The 18,868-nt window shown below is 32.7% G+C and overlaps 3 protein-coding genes across 5 annotated transcripts in view; 2 read left to right on the top strand and 1 right to left on the bottom strand.

The window, feature by feature from the left end:
* The window catches only part of LOC125821377 (peptidyl serine alpha-galactosyltransferase), a 241,598-nt gene that overhangs the window by 21,603 nt on the left and 201,127 nt on the right, over positions 1 to 18,868 (top strand). The gene's annotated exons all lie outside the window — the stretch shown is intronic.
* Positions 324 to 5,266, top strand: LOC125821382 (U-box domain-containing protein 11-like). Its single transcript, XM_049500796.1, has 4 exons — positions 324 to 920; positions 2,977 to 3,093; positions 3,181 to 3,627; positions 4,028 to 5,266. The coding sequence occupies exons 1-4, from the start codon at positions 618 to 620 to the stop codon at positions 5,108 to 5,110; spliced, it is 1,950 nt and encodes a 649-aa protein (XP_049356753.1). The 5' UTR covers positions 324 to 617; the 3' UTR covers positions 5,111 to 5,266.
* The window catches only part of LOC125821399 (uncharacterized protein At1g66480-like), a 28,339-nt gene continuing 17,382 nt past the window's right edge, over positions 7,912 to 18,868 (bottom strand). Inside the window, exons 2-3 of one of the 3 annotated variants that reach the window (XM_049500817.1) lie at positions 8,749 to 8,923; positions 7,949 to 8,026 (exon numbers count right to left, since the gene is read on the bottom strand). In XM_049500817.1, the coding sequence (XP_049356774.1) occupies positions 7,964 to 8,026; positions 8,749 to 8,923 (238 nt within the window). In that variant the 3' untranslated portion in view covers positions 7,949 to 7,963. Of the gene's footprint in view, positions 8,027 to 8,748; positions 9,413 to 18,868 lie in introns of those variants that run through there. The other 2 variants (XM_049500818.1, XM_049500815.1) reach the window with 2 other exon arrangements.

Genomic DNA, 18,868 nt, shown 5'->3' with positions numbered 1-18,868 from the left:
TTCATATATAAAAGAGCATTGGTGAATGATAAATCATAAACAATACATTAAGTAACACAAGAAAATTTGGATAGATAATTTTATAATCATATTGACATGAACATAATTTTTGATATCTGAATATTAATTTTAAAATATTAAATTTATCTAAGTAAAGTTAACTTGAAAAATCAGTTAAATTAATTTTAATAAAGTGAAAAATACCACATAAATTAGAATGTTATGAGTAATAATCAATTACAAATATCAAATCTTACACCTAATAAAAATGTTCTTTATTAAGAGACAAAACATCAAGAATTAGTATAAAATGACAGCTGATAGAAGCTGGCTTTTTCTATGGTAATATTCTTAAATATTCAATAAATATTACTATAAAGTTGACAAAATCAATGTTGATATAGCAATTTTAAAAACTATTTTTTCCTTTTTTGACATAAAATATAACAAATATTTTTATATATTTTATATATCTTTAATTTAAAATAAAATTTGGTGTCGAGTTAAAATTAAAAATAAAATTAAAAATTGAAACAGATTAGCTAACAATTTAACTCAAGCTTCATTATTCCCCATTAGTGTTTGTACTGACATTTCTCCACCAAAAAACAACCACCATGGCCGGCGGAGAAGACACCGCCGTTGCCGGAGACCACCCTATTGCCACCCCACTCCGGCTACTCCATGAGGTGTCACAGATCTCAACTGCTGGATTTTGTGGTAAATTCAAGAAAGATTGTACAGATTTAGCAAGAAGAGTTACACTCTTGGCTCATTTGTTTGATGAGTTAAAAGACTCAAATACCCTTTTGGGTTCTTCATCTTCTTCATTCAATTCTTGCTTTTCTGATCTCTCAGTTGCTCTTCAAGCTGCAAAACAACTTTTAGTAGCTAATGAACTTGATCCCAAGATCCACTCTGTAAGTGTCTTGTTTAGTAAAGTTTCAATCTTTTTATCTATATGTGTTAATTCCCATTTTGTCATATTTTGCATTTGGTGTAGTAAAGTTTCAATCTTTTTGTCTACTTGTTGATTCCCATGTTGTCATATTTTGCATTTGGTGTTGTAAAGTTTTCAATCTTTTTATTTAGATGTTAATTCCCATCATGTCATATTTTGCATTTGGTGTAGTAAAGTTTCAACCTTTTTATATATGTGTCAATTCCCATTTTATCATATTTTGCATTTGGTTGTAGTTAAGTTTCAATCTTTTTATCTATTTGTTGATTCCCCATCTTGTCATATTTTGCATTTGGTCTAGTAAAGTTTCAAACTTTTTATCTAGATGTTAGTTCCATCTTGTCATATTTTGCATTTGGTGTTGTAAAGTTTCAATCTTTTTATCTATTTGTTAGTTCCCTTCTTATCATTTTTTGCATTTGGTGTAATGAAGTTTCAATCTTTTTATCTATTTGTTGATTCCCCATCTTTTCATATTTTGCATTTGGTGTAATAAAGTTTCAATCTTGTATCTATTTGTTAAATCCCATTTTGTCATATTTTGCATTTGGTGTTGTAAAGTTTCAATCTTTTTGTCTGTGTTAATTCCCATTCTGTCATATTTTGCATTTGGTATAGTAAAGTTTCAATCTTTTTATCTATTTGTTAATTTCCCTTCTTGTCATATTTTGCATTTGGTGTAATGAAGTTTCAATCTTTTTATCTATTTGTTGATTCCCCATCTTTTCATATTTTGCATTTGGTGTAATAAAGTTTCAATCTTGTATCTATTTGTTAAATCCCATTTTGTCATATTTTGCATTTGGTGTTGTAAAGTTTCAATCTTTTTGTCTGTGTTAATTCCCATTCTGTCATATTTTGCATTTGGTATAGTAAAGTTTCAATCTTTTTATCTGTATGTTAATTTCCATCTTGTCATATTTTGCATTTGGTTGTAGTGAAGTTCTAATCCTTTTATCTATATGTTAATTCCTATCATGTCATATGTTTGTTGAAAATGTATTTGGTGTAGTAAAATTTCAAGCTTTTTACCTATATGGTTAATTCCCATTATGTCAGAGGCGGAGTTGAGGTTTGAAGCTAATGGATTCGGAATTTTAGTCCGTTTAAGTTTCTAGATTCAAAATTAATAATTTGTACATATTGCAAATACAAAGTTTGAACTAAAGGTACTAGATTTGGCTGAACCCGTAAGCTATAGTCTGTCTCCGCCTCTGCGTTACAGTCTAGCTCCGCCCCTAATTTAAAGAAATGTGCTTGTTGTTAAATATGATCCGTCCATTCAGTTTTTACGCTTTGCTGTGAATATGCATAATTGATGAACAACCAAGATTTTTAAATTTCTATGGTAGAACTGCCAAGAAAGATTCATCTGATTCAAATAGGAATTGTAGATTTATTAGTAACTAAAGTTTTATGGTTAAATAACTTGTTGGTCACTTAATTTGACTTTGCGAGCCATAAACTTAAGCTTTGCTAGCGAAATTCCTGAGATGGACCAACAATGTTTTTAGTTCTATTCAATTACCTTCGTATATCAGCTATGTCGTCAAATCGTGCTCCCAATCATCTTATTCAATGCACTTCTTTTTTCTTCTGATAAGTCCAATTGTCTTGTGATGCCTTAGTTCTTACAACTCACTGCTTGTCAGTTGGACAAAGAGTAATCCTTAAGCAGTTTAAATGAGCGCATTTAAATTTAGATGATCTGTCCATAGAAAATGAGGAAACTATTCATTTGGTCTAGGAATCAAGACTGCAGGTCAATCGATGGTTTCCCATGATCCATTCCAACTTCGTTTGGCTGCTAGGACGCACCCTTGGGTTCACTATATTGGTTATATATCCAACTTGTGCCTCCAAAATGCAGAAATTGAACAGATTGCCTCACATCGACATTTGAGAAAAATAATTTTTTTTCCTTATTGAGATCTTTCTATTATTTAATGATGTCTCAATCCTCATTCAAGGCAGTGTCGTGTACCTCTCTAATATGTGCTATTTCTTGACTCAAGGATGTCGCGGTGAAGAAAATAAACTTTCGGTTTCAATGTGTTACATGGAAATTGGAGAAAGCCCTTGGTAACTTCCCATATGATCATTTTGACATATCAGAAGAAGTGCAAGAGCAGGTTTGCCTTGAGCTTTGGCTTTTATCTTTTCCGGTTTGTGCTCGACTCCTTGGTATTTCCCCATCTGATATTTCTTACTTTTTCCAGGTTGAATTGGTCAGAGCACAGTTGAGACGAGCCACAGAAAAGTATGGTCGCCCTGTAAAGTCAAACTTATTATCTCGAGCATCGTCACAACCACTGGATAAGGAGATTGATCTACTCCATTCAGGAAATAGTGGAATTGGAACTTTACATATAGAAAATATCGGCAATATTGATCATGAAGTTCGGCCAAAAGTTGGACGTGTTCCTCGAGGTAGTGTTCGAAACAGAAGTTACTGCAGTCAGATAGTTCAGGAGTCTGAAAGAATAGGAAACTCTTCCAAGTTGTCTGAGGTTGGTGATCTAGAGATTTCCGGAGAAGATGACTCTCCATTTAAGAGTCACGAGGAGAGTAAAAAGTCCAACTGTCCTGTAACTCCTACAGAGTTTATTTGCCCTATATCCCTTGAGCTCATGAGGGATCCTGTTATTGTAGCTGCCACAGGGCAGGTAATATGCTTGTAACTTCATTTACTTTAGATTGAAGGGTCAAAAACAGTAAAACACACCTAAAGTATCCCGGTTTTTCAAGTTTCATACCTGAACTATTAGGTATGCGAATTTTTTATCTGAACTATCACCAACTATTTATAAAAAACATACCTCAACTATCATTGTTCCCTTTTCCTACCTTAACGGTACATGGTGATATTTCATGTAGGCAAAGGGAACAACTTATAGTTGAGGTGTGTGTTGATAAATAGTTGGTGAAAGTTCATTTAGGAAACTCGCACACCTGATAGTTAAGGTATAAAACTCGAACAACCAGGATAGTTTAGGTGTGCTTTTGACCATTACTCTTACTTTAACATGTCTATGGATGTGCTTTGGTTGTTTCGTAACCTTACAGACTTATGAAAGATCGTACATACAACAATGGATAGATGGCGGCCACACAACATGCCCAAAAACTCAGCAACAACTCCACAATCTCACGCTTACCCCAAATTATGCTCTGAAAAATCTAATTAGTGATTGGTGTGCAAAGAATAATATACTACAGCCAACAGTATTTGCAAATGGGAAAATAAAGAAAAGTGATGGCTCATTTCGCTATGTTATTGGGGAAATAGGAGCTATAGAGGTACTTGTCCGAACGCTTTCAAGCAGGTTTGTGGAGGATTGCAGGGCTGCAGTAGCCGAGATCCGTTCACTTTCCAAAAGAAGCACAGACAACAGAATTTTGATTGCTGAAGCCGGAGCAATTCCTGTCCTAGTTAAGTTGCTGACATCTGAAGACAGGCAAATCCAAGAAAATGCTGTCACCGCTGTTCTTAACCTTTCTATATTCGATGACAACAAAAGGATTATAATGCTTGCTGATGCCATTCCTTCTATCGTTCAAGTTCTCAGAGCGGGGAGCATGGAGGCAAAAGAAAATGCAGCAGCAACCATTTTTAGTTTGTCGCTTGGAGATGAGAATAAAATATTAATAGGTGCATCGGGAGCCATACCAGCTCTCATAGATTTGCTTCTGACAGGAAATACCAGAGGAAAAAAAGACGCTGCATCAGCATTGTTTAATTTGTGTATATATCAAGGAAACAAGGATCGAGCTGTTCGTGCAGGGATTATACCAGCGCTGCTGGGAATGCTGACGGATTCAAGCAGCTGCATGGTCGATGAACCTTTGACCATTCTTTCGGTCCTAGCTAACCACCAAGAGGCTAAGGAGACCATAGCAAAAACTAGCACAATCCCAGTATTGATAGATCTTCTTAGGACAGGTCTATCTCGTAGTAAAGAGAATGCAGCTGCCATCTTACTCTCCTTGTGCAAGAGAGATTCCGAGAATCTTTCTTGCCTTTGTAGGCTCGGTGCAGTTATACCTCTTACAGAGCTCACAAAGAGTGGCACGGAGAGGGCCAAGAGGAAGGCGACTTCACTGTTGGAGCATATTAGAAAGTCTCAGCAACATAGCACGCGCAATTAGGTACTTTTCATTATTTGTCCTTTCATTCAGATCTGACCACGAATATTACACGATATCTTTTACAGTGTGATCGACGTAAACAAGCATGAGAACAAGGCCATTCTCATTGCTTTATAGTTTATATATATATATATATATATATATCTAATTTACTCAGTTTACGAGTGTGCCATAGATTGAAATCTGTTTTTTCTTTTAATTACTCAACTACCAGTTCATTACATCTGTTGCGACGAAGATGTATAAACTAGCGTACGAAACAAGGCTTTGTGATATATACATATATATTTGGAGAAGTGTGTTTTTTTGTTGCTTGTCAATAGCCTGTGTTTGTGGCATCTTCATTCAAATTAACCAAAAACTTTGGTTATAAGGATCTTGATTTTCCCTTCTTCTCAAACATAGCAATGGAATGTTATACTATGGTTATGGAAGCAAGTTGAACCAGATGTTTGTTGCCAAGGAAAGCAATTGACATTTAGCATGCCTAGCATTAGAGTCGAGGGTCAAAAACACACCTAAAGTATCTCGATTTTTGATTTTTTTTGAATTTCCTACTTGTATTATCAGGTGTATGAGTTTCGTACTTGAACTATCATCAAATCTTTATCGAAACACACTTCAACTATCGGTTGTTCACTTTTTTTCTACCTGATATATCACCATTGTTCAGGTAGGAAAAGAAAACAACCAATACTTGAGGTGTGTTTCGAAAAAACATTTAGTGATAGTTTAGGTATAAAACTCAAAAAAAAAGTAAAGGAAACTTTGGTTTTTTACCCTTTATAGTCTTTATATATAATAGATATTGAATTTCGTTAGTTAAAATTTTTGGCTCCACCACTGACTAGTACATGAAAGCACACAATATATGACTAGTGTAAAGTGTCCCTATCCCCTATAACTACCGTTGGCTACATAAATATATAGTGTTTGTTGTACACATTAATGTCTTTTGTATATATAATCAAACACCTCTCTAACAACGTTATCTGTCTAGATATTTTTTAGATGTTATGCTGAGATAGCATTAAAGAGAACATATAATATACCATATATGATATGAAAGTCGGTTTCAAAAGAAAACTTAAATCATTATAGTAAAAATCAAATAACTTATCTTTTAGAGTCCCTACAAACCTTGATCTACAACTTTTTTTTTTCGTTGGGTACATTCAAGCAACTTGATTAATTGCTTGTCAATAAAATTAAACTCCTAGTGACAACTTGTTTTAGTTGAATTTTCTCCAAAATGGAAGAACTATCCAAATTGCTTTTCAATAAATTAAAGTTCTTTCTTTTCAAGTATTAATTCGAGTAACAAGTTGCATGTAAAAGAATAATAATTTGACTAATCAACGCTGCATGCAGCCATTATTTTGTTACCTTTTTGCCAAAGTTGGATAAGGGGGCAGATTTACGATATTTATTATGAGTTCACGTAAATTTAATATCTTTATAAATTAAGAAATTTATTAGATGTTTTTACATTTTTTATTATATACTCAAGTTGTTACTATATCGTTTTAGCTCGAGATTATTGTAACTCACAAAGATCTATAAATTTCAAATTTTGAATTGATTTTTATATGGTGAGGGGTAAGAAATGAGAGGAATTCAATGATGGTTTTGCTTTCTACTAGAGAAAAAAATATAGCTACTTTTTCCATTTCAGCAAAGTTATTCAGTAAGTAATTATTTGTTTATAGCTTGGTGAATTTTAACTTTTCTTCTTCCAAAAAAAGGTCCTTAATTAGTTAGAATAATCTTTTCCTAGCCCCAATTAGTATATATATATATATATATATATATATAAAGAATAACAATAGTAATTAACAATTCTTTTTTATTTTCTAAAGGAGCTATTGCTTCTACTACAAAAATCAAAATTAGACCAGATGAACTAAAGAGTATATAATATGGCTTAAACACGTGTGGAGATAACTACAATATCTGTATTTCTTCCTATTTATTGTCTAATTATCGTTCTATGTTTTATTGGGGACAATATCTACTGAAAATTCTAACCACACTTTTATTAATATTAATGATAATGATAATGATAATAACAATAATAATAATAATAATAATAATAATAATAATAATAATAATAATAATGAGCGATTAAAGTATGTAAAAGTATATATAGTGACTATGTATATTACAGATGTCATACTAATTTATCGATAAGTATAGATAGAGAAGTAAATTTGAAATGAAGAATTAATTTAAATGGGAGTCCATCTAATCGCTTAAATTAAAGATAATTGTCAGATATGAGTTCGGAGCCAAAAGGACAACTTTTTTCTTTCAAAAAACCAAAACAGCATATCAAAATTATTTTTAACCAAAAGGGCAAAATCGCTCCAGACACAAAATTGACTCCGTCAACTCCGATAGTGTAGTTTTCTATCGAACTAGCTGCGGGTGGTTACCTTTGGTAAAATTGTCTCGACAAACTTGTGGCTAAGGCACACTCGATAGCAAGAAACTCGTGACTTCTTTCAGGTCGTTAATTAAAACTTGTACGAGATATTATATAAGTGTGGAATGTCTTCTGTCCAGTTTTTGTATCCAATCTAGCCTCTTACATCCTTACCTTGTGTTTTCCGAATAAAATACTAATCAAAATTCACATAGTTTGATTCTCAATAAGCAAAATAGGCGGAATGAAGGAGACAAAATGAGCATGAGTAACTTTTACCAGATACATTATTAGTACTAATAAGTATATAGTGAAAATTTTGCCAACAATACATAATTTTAGTACTAATAAGTAGCTAAAAACTTTGGTATACACTATAGAAAAGCTATATAATGATTTTTTTTCTAATTACCATTTTTGTTAAATAATTAAGAAGCTTCCACTGCTAATTGAATTTCCCCTTCTGTTATTGGCAAGAACCCTACACGTTTCTGCATTACATTAGCCAAAAAAAAAGAATTAACCAAAAGAAGATTATACAAAATCAAAATTAGTTACACATCATAATTATGGTGCAACCAAAGTTGACATTATAATTAGTTACGTTATCTATTTCAACTTATTTAAGTTATCATAAGTTTTCCATAATTATATGTTACGTTTCTAGAATTTTAGGTGTGGTGTATAAACAATTATTGTTGTTACACTACCAAAAGTGCTTACTTAATTCTAACTGTAATTAGTTAATTAACCAATATTAAAAGAATGAGTTGGGTGTTGTTTTGGTTAATCAAAAAAAATTTGGAGCTTTTGTTAGAGTCGGTAGAAATTGTTGATAGTGGTGTTTGGGCCGGTTTACGTCATTCAGATTATCATATCAAAATTTTGTTATTTCTAACCATTATATATATATATATAAATATATATAATAGAATATCCAAAAAAAAAGTGTCATGTTTCATATAATTTGGCTTGTAAACATGAATTAACGATATACGATCTGTTAATCTAACATGTTACATCTCTAACGGTATGATTTCTCCTTATGCGCGAACTTTGACTATATCAAATGAGGATTAATACCAATTTTATATGGTGGTGTCTAACTAAACATATAATATAACTTTTGAAATATGTAGAAATTAAACTAGTTATAAACGTTTGTAAGATTATAAATCATCTTATTAAAGGTAAAATACGATGAGAACCATACCTCTCTTGATTTGACTTCCTTCTTAACTATTCCTCCATGATTATGACTTTGTTGTTCTATCAAAGGACCACTTCCACCATTGTTGTTATTCATGCAAAGTCTCATAATTTTCTCAGCAACCTCAGTCTCATCTTTGCTCTCCATCATCAATTTCTCCACCTCCGCTTTCGATAACCTCAACTTCAGTCTCGTAGGATGGGCCTGAGGCGGCCCATCACTATTGAGTGTACCTGAAGTAGTAGGCTTCATGATTGACAAGTCGGACGAGGATCTCCTTGCTAGCATTAGTGTCTCGAGCCGTTCCTTTGCGCTCATTTGGATCGCCGAACGGGCCCTTAACGGGCTTTTTTTGTTCTCTTCGGGTAATTTGGGTAATTCAACAAGAAAATAAAGCCTTTTGGGCTTTAACTCTTGTTGAGGCTCTAATGGCTTTGCTCGAACCCCGAAATGCTTTACTTCTTCCGATTCTAATAATACCATCGATGGATAATTTTTCAAAACCTCGTTTGCATAAACTGGAGTTTTGAATTTCATCGTTTGTCCATCAATTTTCATAACCTTAGTACTCTTTTTTCTTCCAAGAATAATATTCCCCATATTTAATTTCCTTTTTCAAATCTAACAACCAAAATAAAAATGTAACATTTATAATTACAAAGCTTAGAGATGAGCACAAATTAAATGCAAGTGGGTGGCAAGATATATAAGGAGGGGTCAAAGAAAAGTAAAGTGTTCTCGAAAATGTAGGCCTACTTTTAACAAATTTTGAAAGAAAAAAAAAAGAGCAAGAGTTTTAATTTGTTTTATGATATATTTGTGATAATTCTTTTATTTATTTATTTTTAAAAAAATTATTTTAAAAAAATAACGTTCAAGGTTTATTTCTTATCATAGTATTAAAATCAGATTCATCTTGTCAATTCATAATTTACTTCATACTGAACTTTCACGTTATAATATTCACACTCGAGTCGAAGATTTATTTTTTATCTTATGAGCTAAGCTTTTAAGGTTAACCGTTTTTCTCGATTTACTTGTTAGAGAATCAAGTACGTACGTTATCAAACCATGTTACCACATTAATAAATGCACATGCATAGCCCTTAGCTAAACTTCAACAACATATTTGGTCGTCTTAATAAATGAATTTTCACATGCATACCTTTTAATTTGTAATTTTGTATAATGCGTATCACAAATTTCTTTGTAAGTCCAAAATTAAAAGGAGGCAAAAATGGTGTAAATAAGATAATTAATTATAAGTACTACAATCATTCTAATCAACATCTTTTCCTTTTTAATTTGTCTCGAAAATATAGTGTATATATTATTATTTATAATTTGCTTATACAAAAATTTTACTTTATTTTTTAAACTTCGTATTCAATCCAGTCAAAACACGACCCCATAAATTAAGACGGAAAAGGAGTAGTGTAAATTGTCAAGGTAACCTAATCATTGGTTAATTACTTTACTAAGTTAATAATTAGGATACTTAGGTAGAAAAAATGTACGTAAATCATGGTGAAGTTGATCCCACATAATTATTTATCGTTATCATAACTTACACCAATATTGACCTCTTCTAATAATTTCTATATATTGTCCCCACTAGAAGTATGCAAATTAAATTCAATCTATAAAATATTAATTATTTTAATACACGTATAATTATGCGTGCATGTTAAAAAAGATTGTTAATAATTAAGTAAATAATCATACTCACGCAAAGGTAAAAAAGTGGTGGACAAAAGAATTTTGTTTACGTTGTCAACATGAGTTTTTTGAATACGACTATAATTTAATAGCTGTATGGTCTGAATTGATGTTCTGATAATGAAATTGTAAGAAAATTTCTAGATTTCGTACAAATTATCTTGAACGGTGAATCAAATAATAGAAGATTTTATTTTTTCACGTCTTTTCTTATAAAGGTATTATTTTTTTTTTTGAAAAAGACACCAGATTTACTTATTCATTGGCTATTAATATAGAGGTCAATGGTGAACGTTCAAGACTTCAAGTTATTCCGACTAGATATGAATTCTCAGTTTCAAATTGAAGAAATTACAATTCAAATAAATTTTGGTCGGATAGATTTTTTTTTTTAAAGTTCTGTTCAGATTAATCGATTGGAAAAAATTGGATTTTTTATCTTGACTTTTAAGCCTTTATATTAAGGTATGTAATAGTAAGTAATAACCTCTATTCACCTAATAGTTTTTGCTACTTAGAATGTATAATTTTCTACAGTTAAGAAGGATTAAAGTCACCTTACGTTCATATCGCGTAATTTCATATTGGACTTAGTACTATAATTATGAATATGGCCTTACGTAAGGGAGTAATCTATTAGTACTTTAAAAAAGTGAACTTATTGGTATTATATACATATGATATGAATCAAGACTCTATATAAACATTAAAAAAAATTGATTATACTAAATTTAGTATTCAATTTGAAATTCATAAAGCCAAAAATAAAATTGAAGTCCAAATCCATAATTCAAAATCCAAACCAAATATTCAAAAAAATTGAATTTCAAGTTAGCCAAAAAATTAAAATTATATCCACTCCTAAGAAGCCTTGCCTCATATTTTATAGCAAAGACTTGATACTTCTTCTACTTCTTTTTTTCTCCATTGTTTCAAAAATAAAAATAGTGTCATATGATTTTAATTTTTTCAGTCCTTGCTTTTAAACCTCGTCGGAATTTGAGGTACCATTATTCTGCCCATAGAAATATTTTGTTTTATGCTAAAAAATAATAATTATATACCTCAAATACTATAAGGTGATTAAATTCATTAATATAAGGACCGATAAAAATGCAGTTGAAAGACTCATAATTAATTTAAGTTATTGTTTTAATTACAAATAGTACTTTAATATTATGTTATTTATTAAGGATACATGAAAATAACAATAATCAAATTGTCTAGATTTGTAGGCTTTTCTTGATATGTATTTATTACGATGTACTATTGCACCTAATATGTTTGAAATTTCAATCCCAATTATGTTGAACAATAAATTTAGGTCGACATATATATATATATGTCGGTCGATAAATATCACTTTCCTTTCATTTATTTTATTTAGTTAAAAATAACTGATTAAAAAATAATTACTTCTCATTAATTAAATTTATATAATTAATAATTATTTTGCATATTTATTTACTCAATAAATATGGAAAGAGATTAATGTTTTATTTTAAAATATGATTTAGACTGGTTTAAAAGTCGCCACTTAATTTTTAAGAAAAAATCAAGAAAACTGATTTTCAATAGATTAAAATAGGGAATCAATTGAAAATACTTGAGGGGGGTTCAAAGTTCATATTAGCATTTCGGGAAGGGTTTGAAAGCACCCGAAATGTCCGCTAACACGCGGTTATCCGGTAATTAACTATTTGGCTAATTGATTTTAAAATAAAGCATGCATACTTAAATTAATTAAGAAGTAAACAGTTTATACTTTAAAGGATCTTAAAGGAGAAAGTTGATATTAAAAATATTATTTAAGTACAATATTTTGCAAATTTTCTTGAAAAAGTTTAGTAGAAAAATGTTTGCTTAATTTTAAATAGTTAATTCAAAATGGTTATCTTTTGGGGAGTTGAATCTTAAGATTAATTTTAGCAAATAAAACATAAAATAACAATTGAATAGATAAGGAAAGGAAGTTTGGGCCCGAGTCTGGATCTGTCCGCCTGGGCCAGTACTTGGGCCCATTTTTGTTTTGGGCATTTGGCCCATTTGAGTCACCTGCTCCTAGTCTAATATACATAAGACATTTCTTTAGGACCTTGGGCCTAATGTCCTTCCACCTGTCCTAAACTTCTAACAAGATAATAGCAAAGTGGGCTTAGGCCCAAAAGTAACAAAATACAACTTGTAAAATAAGGAGTGGGCTTTTTAAGCCCTCTTTTCATTTTTTCGTATACACCTAGTGTACAGAAATCCATATCGGCTCTAATCCCTGTTCGTCAATTTTTTAAAGGATTTGTTCTTCCATTCCATTGACCCGATTAACTCGATAAGAAGGAAGTGTTGAGCTTCAATCAATCTCGAGATGCAAGGAATAAAGGAGAGGGTCCGATAGACCCAAATCGGGGAAGATCATGCATAAAATAAACAAATAATAAGGATTAGTAATTAATCAAAATTGGATACTCACTAAAAAATAGCTAAATATACAAGATGGTAGTAGGATCAATTTTTCCTCACAATAGCCTGGCAGACACTAACACCCATGACAACATTTACTTTCGCACACATCTAATAGCCAATCAAGTGAAGCTATGCGTTAAGAACATTATTCAAAGTGAAGACAAGGAAGCAGAACATGGGCCAAATTTAATAGAAAGAATCCACTTAATATCAACCCAACATGTTTTATACAATTAAACTTTAATAAAACATGTCAAACTTCCAATTTCAAAGAAAACAAAATTCACTCTAGTAAGCAAAAGACAAAAAAAAAAGGAACTGGATAGACAAACTCATGGAGAAGGGAAAAAGAAAATAAATAAATAAATAACATAATAATAATAATAATAATAAAAAATAAATAAATGAATAAACAGCCCCCAAAAAATAAAATAAAATAAAATAAAAGGAAGTGAGCAACACAACTAATGCAATACGGAAAGTAAACAATACTATTCTTAATCATCAAGGGGGCTGCTTAGCTTTAGAAGACGTGCGTATTTGAAGGAAAATAATTTCACCATAATGTGCACTTTGAACAATACAGAGAGCGATCCACAAAAAAATAATTTTACGAATGCACTGCCTAAGCTATTTAACCCGAACAAACAGCTTCCCAAAATTGGAAAGAGGAATAATTTTAACTGCTGCAATTATGGACAGCAACCCACCACTAACTCTAACCCCTCCTTTATAATATTATAGCCATGACACATTCTTTCAAGAAACCATAATCAACAAGCATGGATATTGACACACTATCAAGGCAAAATTTTAAAATAAGAGTCACATGGAACCTAAGACACATAAAATTAGTTCATAAAATTCGACATGGAATAAATAGCAACACAATATTAAGGAAAATTCGAGCTACACTAATGCTCTATTAAGTGGGTGACAACTATTTCGCTTCAAATCGGAAACATGGAATAAAACTTGGACTAATATAACGAGAACATCGCCACTCTTGTGGAGGCATCTTCATGCTAGTAGGAAGCTCTATTAACTAGGATGAACAAATGAGTCGTAATAATACAAACAAATACATTTAAACTACCAAAATATGACTCCTAAATAAGATGGAGGCTCAAGTTTCAAAAGAGAACAAAGACACTTTCTTGCAGAAAACTTTAACAACCAGTAATATAGGTCAAACAAATAAAATGCTGACGACTAATAATAAACAGTCACATAACATTTTGACATCGGAACACCATCATCTTCTAAAAAAATAATAGGAAAAATGGGCGAGGAGAGTATTACAGAGGAGGGGACAGTACCTTCTTCCGTGCAGCGCCTGAGGCAAAACGAACAGGACGAGCTCTTCCACAACCACAAACGACCTTTGAGAATTCTATTAAGCAGTGAAAATGTCGTCTTAAAAAAAGAAGAAACTGGGAGCTGAATACTCTTGTAATATTATTGATTTCAAGGTCTGTTTTTTCGCCTTTGGGTCTATGTATATTCTCCCTTTTTAATCACTCCAAAGAAAAATCCCCTCCCCCTTTACTAATGAACAATAAGAAACTACTTATAGAGGGGAAACTAGGGTTTGGAATTAGGGGGGAAACCGATGAAAAAATAGCAAACCAAGGCCCAATTCCAAATTAAAAATCAAAATCTTTCACCATTTCGGACAAACATCATTTCTCTAAAATTTCTCCCCATTCCGAAAGAGGAAAGGGGAGATGAATGGGTGGGATCAACTCCCTTGTCCTCACTGCTCGACGTGGCATCATCCTACAGCCCCAATGACGATTTCCGCGGCTACAAGGACGAAGTTGCAGATGCTTTATCTGCTGGAACAGTACGGGTGTACTGGTAAGGCAAAAGGAAGAAGAAACGATGAGAAAATTGCACGTAGATGTCGTGTGATTTTTGTGTATTTTGACGGTGGTTGTTGTGTATTGTTGTTGTCTCTGAGAGTGGAATCGTACGCGCTACTCCGTTAACGTTTGAGAACGTTTGAGTCATTCACGCGTCTGGTTTCTCACAATTTCTGAATTCGCGTGAAAAGAAAGAAAGCTAGGGTCGGGTATAATTTGATGTTGTGGGGTCGTCTGGGTTGTTTTGGCATGTTGTTTGTATTTGTATCATAAATGGGGGAATATTGTATGTTGGGCTGGATTGGAGAAAATGGGCAGATTCACGTGTTGGGCTCCTGGGAAAATAGAAAAGAGTCCAAAATAGATTCTTCTGGTGGGTTGAAGTGAAATGGCTACCATCACAATTAAAATATCAACTAATTGAGGCCAAAACCTTATCGAATCAAAATTGAGTGGGTGAAACGGCTAAAAGTTATATAAGACGAATTTATATAAATTAATTAAGGAGCCTCTTAGTCTTAACGAAATAAAATAATCAACTTAATTATAAATTAATCAATTTAAATAACTCAAAATTATAACTATAAATACTACTAAACTAAATTAATAAAATGTTTATTTTAACGAAGTAGAAATCTTTTGAATATGATTTTCAAATATTTATAAAATATACTAATTGATATATACATAATTATGTAAAACATATATATTATTCAAAAATTATAAGAATGACAAAATTACTCTAAACTAACTTGAAAAATATATTGAATTTTATAAAGTCAATTATTTCAACTCGTTTGGAATTTAAGAAGCTCGATAATTAATTTACATCGGGGAGGGTCGAAATTGGGTGTCAACAACTGTCCCTCGTTTTACTTGGATTGATGCAAGAAATCCGAGGAAAATGAAATTGACTAATCCAATTTTGACCGACCACATCCTCATATTATTTTTTGAAAAAGGGATTTGGTACGAACTTTAGGAATTATGGCCGAACCCCGAAAGTGGATTTCCTACATATCTCAGGCTATATGAGAATTCAGGCCACTTGTAGTTCGACTCTATCGGTTGAAAATGAAATCTATTATGCAAGATAACCTTTAGTTCTGGAAAATGACAAAGTAAGTTGAGTATGAAAAGAAGGTTTGCGACCTCTTAACCATGAAGCGGAGCTCTTCACATCCATAAGTAAGAACTTACACGGACATAATTTCCAAAACTCTTGGTACATTGTCACTTAGATTGGAAAATTGTTTTCGGTGAACCCAAAATTTTTCGAATGCAAAACAGGAACTGATAAATCTAAGAAAAACCCACATGCCTTCTGATAGGGGTGTGGTTTGATTGTGGTGGAAGTCGCTTCTCTGCTCGCGTCCTAAGAGTTTGACACTCCTCTTTGGACTATGTCCCAGTTCGTTGCTAAGAAAAAGTTCCACGTTGTGCTGTATTCTTTTGATGTCGTCCGCACATGTGGTTTGTTTTGGAGAATTCATCATTTCGGATGCTCTCGACTAAGACTGAGATAAAATTCATTAGTATAAAAATGCAATTCAAATGGGAGACTGTGTTTTTTACCGTGTTGACACTTAATTGTTCTCCTTGATCATTTGACGTCAATTCTACTGGGTTTGACGTGAAGCAAATAAAGCTTGTGTCTCATATTCGCAATATAATCTTCAATGTACTCTTCCTTTGAATGTCAAAGCAATAAAATAAGCTGATGTAATATGTTAACGGTTCTCTTGTGATGGGCAAATCTTTCTCTTCCGATGCATAACTCGTTCTCATGCTATGCATGAATCCTTCTCTTATGATGTAGAAATTCCTTTCCTACGATGCATGAATCTTTTCTTGCAATACATAAATCTCTTTTCTCGCAATGCATGAATCTTTTCCCGCGATGCATGAATCTTCTCTTGCAATGCATGACTTCTTCCTCTTGCAATGCACGATTTCTTTCTCTTGCAATGCATGATTTCTTTCTCGCGATGCATGAATTTTTCTCTTGTTATGCATGGTTTTCTTCTTCTTGCAATGCATAAATCTCTTTTTCCGCGATGCACGAATCCTTCTCTTGCTATGTATGAATCTCCTTCCCACGAGGCATGACTTCTTTTCCATGGTGCAAGAATCTTCTCTTGCGATGCATGACTCTTCTCTTGCAATGCATGAATCTTCTCTTGCGATGCATGACTCTCATTTCTAATGATGCCATCCCTGGTACCGAATGAAGATAATGCTTCAAAAGACAACATATGTGATCTTTCGAGTATATTTCGGGTGGCGATATCGTCTGAATCGACAATTCAATAAAAATGATCCTCGGAGTAGTGGTATCATCTCATTTGACAATACGATATAAATGACTCTCCGGGTAATGATATCGTCTCAATCGACAATATATATAAATAACTTTCAGGGTAAGAATATTATCATATCTGATAATATAATGCAAATGAATATCTTTTAGGTATTTTTAGTTGCTGAAAAGTAATAATATTTCTCTCTTCAAGGTTTTCATTTGTTCCATCTCTGAACATAATTGCATGTTCATTATGGACTTCATCTTGTTAGGAATTGAATGAAATAATGTTATTCATATTCCAAAATCTTTGATATAAGCAGCATAAAATATTTCCTGCATCCACAAAAAAATTGTCAATTTTGGGGAGCTCTTTGCCCCTTTGACTTATCCATATTCATTGAAGGATGGGATATGTTAATCTTGAGGCAAGCTTATAGACCTGCGTCCACAGAAAAATTGTTAGTTTAAAGAAAATAAACTGATCTGTGTCGATCTCTTCGGTTGTTTGCTCTTTGTCTTGCTATCTTCGGTTGATTTCTCCGATCTCCCGCTTCTTGATAGATAAAACAAAATATTATTTTTTTTCAAATATAATTGAAACATGAAGGAAAAGTTTTTAAGGAAAATAGATTTTCAAAAGTAATGTTTGGAAAAACTCACTGCCAAGTGTCATGTCACGTCAAGTTTATTGGACGTCATTCGGAGTTGGTGTTTTGAGATCTGTCTGATCACTTGTTGGGAAGTATTCAAAGTTGCTCTAAAACTCTTGCTGAACATTATTGAAATTTCTGAGGTCATCCTCAAAAATTTCTGTCCAAGTTAACTGTCTTGACTTATCTCGAACTGTTGGTAAGCAAATCACGAAATTTTTGAGATTTTCTCAAAAATCCTGTCCCAGTTGCAAATCTCAAAGTAACTTCAGTCTCAACTTTGTTGGAGAGATCTTCTTTTTGAGAATTTTTGAGTCTCTCTCCAAAATTTTGTCTCAGTTTCTATTGTAAAGAGAAACAGAAATCCTATGAGAAATATGACCGAGCGCTTGTGGCGCCTATGTATTCCGTTGAGGTAGGAATCAGGTCAAACGTAGTTCCCCCTCGAGGATTAACAAAAATAAGAAAAATTACAAAGAAACCCGACCGAGGCCGACATAGGCCGCCTACGTATCTCATTCTTGAGAATTCAGGTCGAACGTAGTTCAAATACAAAGAAATATTTAAAGGGGATAATGGGTGACTGAGGCCGACATAGGCCGCCTACGTATCTCATTCTTGAGAATTCAGGTCAGACGTAGTTCATTACATAGGGATAGATTCTAAATAATGTGATTACAAGCAAGTAGAACGATTACAAAGAAATAACAGAAGTACAAGCTGAAGATTCACACATAGTATCTCTTGACAGCATCTGAATTGATCGATTTCGGCCATTCGGTGTCATCCATCTCTGACAGGACTAAGGCACCTCTAGATAAAACTTTACGAACCATGTAGGGTCTTTGCCAATTTGGTGCAAATTTCCCTTTGTACTCATCCTGATGAGAAAAATACGTTTAAGGACCAACTGACCAACCTTAAACATTCTGGCTCTTACCTTCTTGCGGAAAGCACGAATCATTCTCTGTTGATATAGTTGTCCATGACAAACAGCGACCATTCTCTTCTCATCAATCAATGTTAACTGATCGATCCGTTTGCGAAACCCATTCAGCATCACTCAATTCAGCTTCTTGGATAATTCTTAATGAAGGTATTTCAACTTCTGCAGGTTATAACTG

This window comes from Solanum verrucosum, unplaced genomic scaffold, assembly GCF_900185275.1.
Source record: "Solanum verrucosum unplaced genomic scaffold, falcon-dt-bn FXZP01000217.1, whole genome shotgun sequence".
In the NCBI taxonomy this organism is placed as follows: Eukaryota; Viridiplantae; Streptophyta; class Magnoliopsida; order Solanales; family Solanaceae; genus Solanum; species Solanum verrucosum.
Note: the sequence above shows the minus strand (reverse complement) of the source record. Positions and strands in the feature narration are given on the sequence as shown.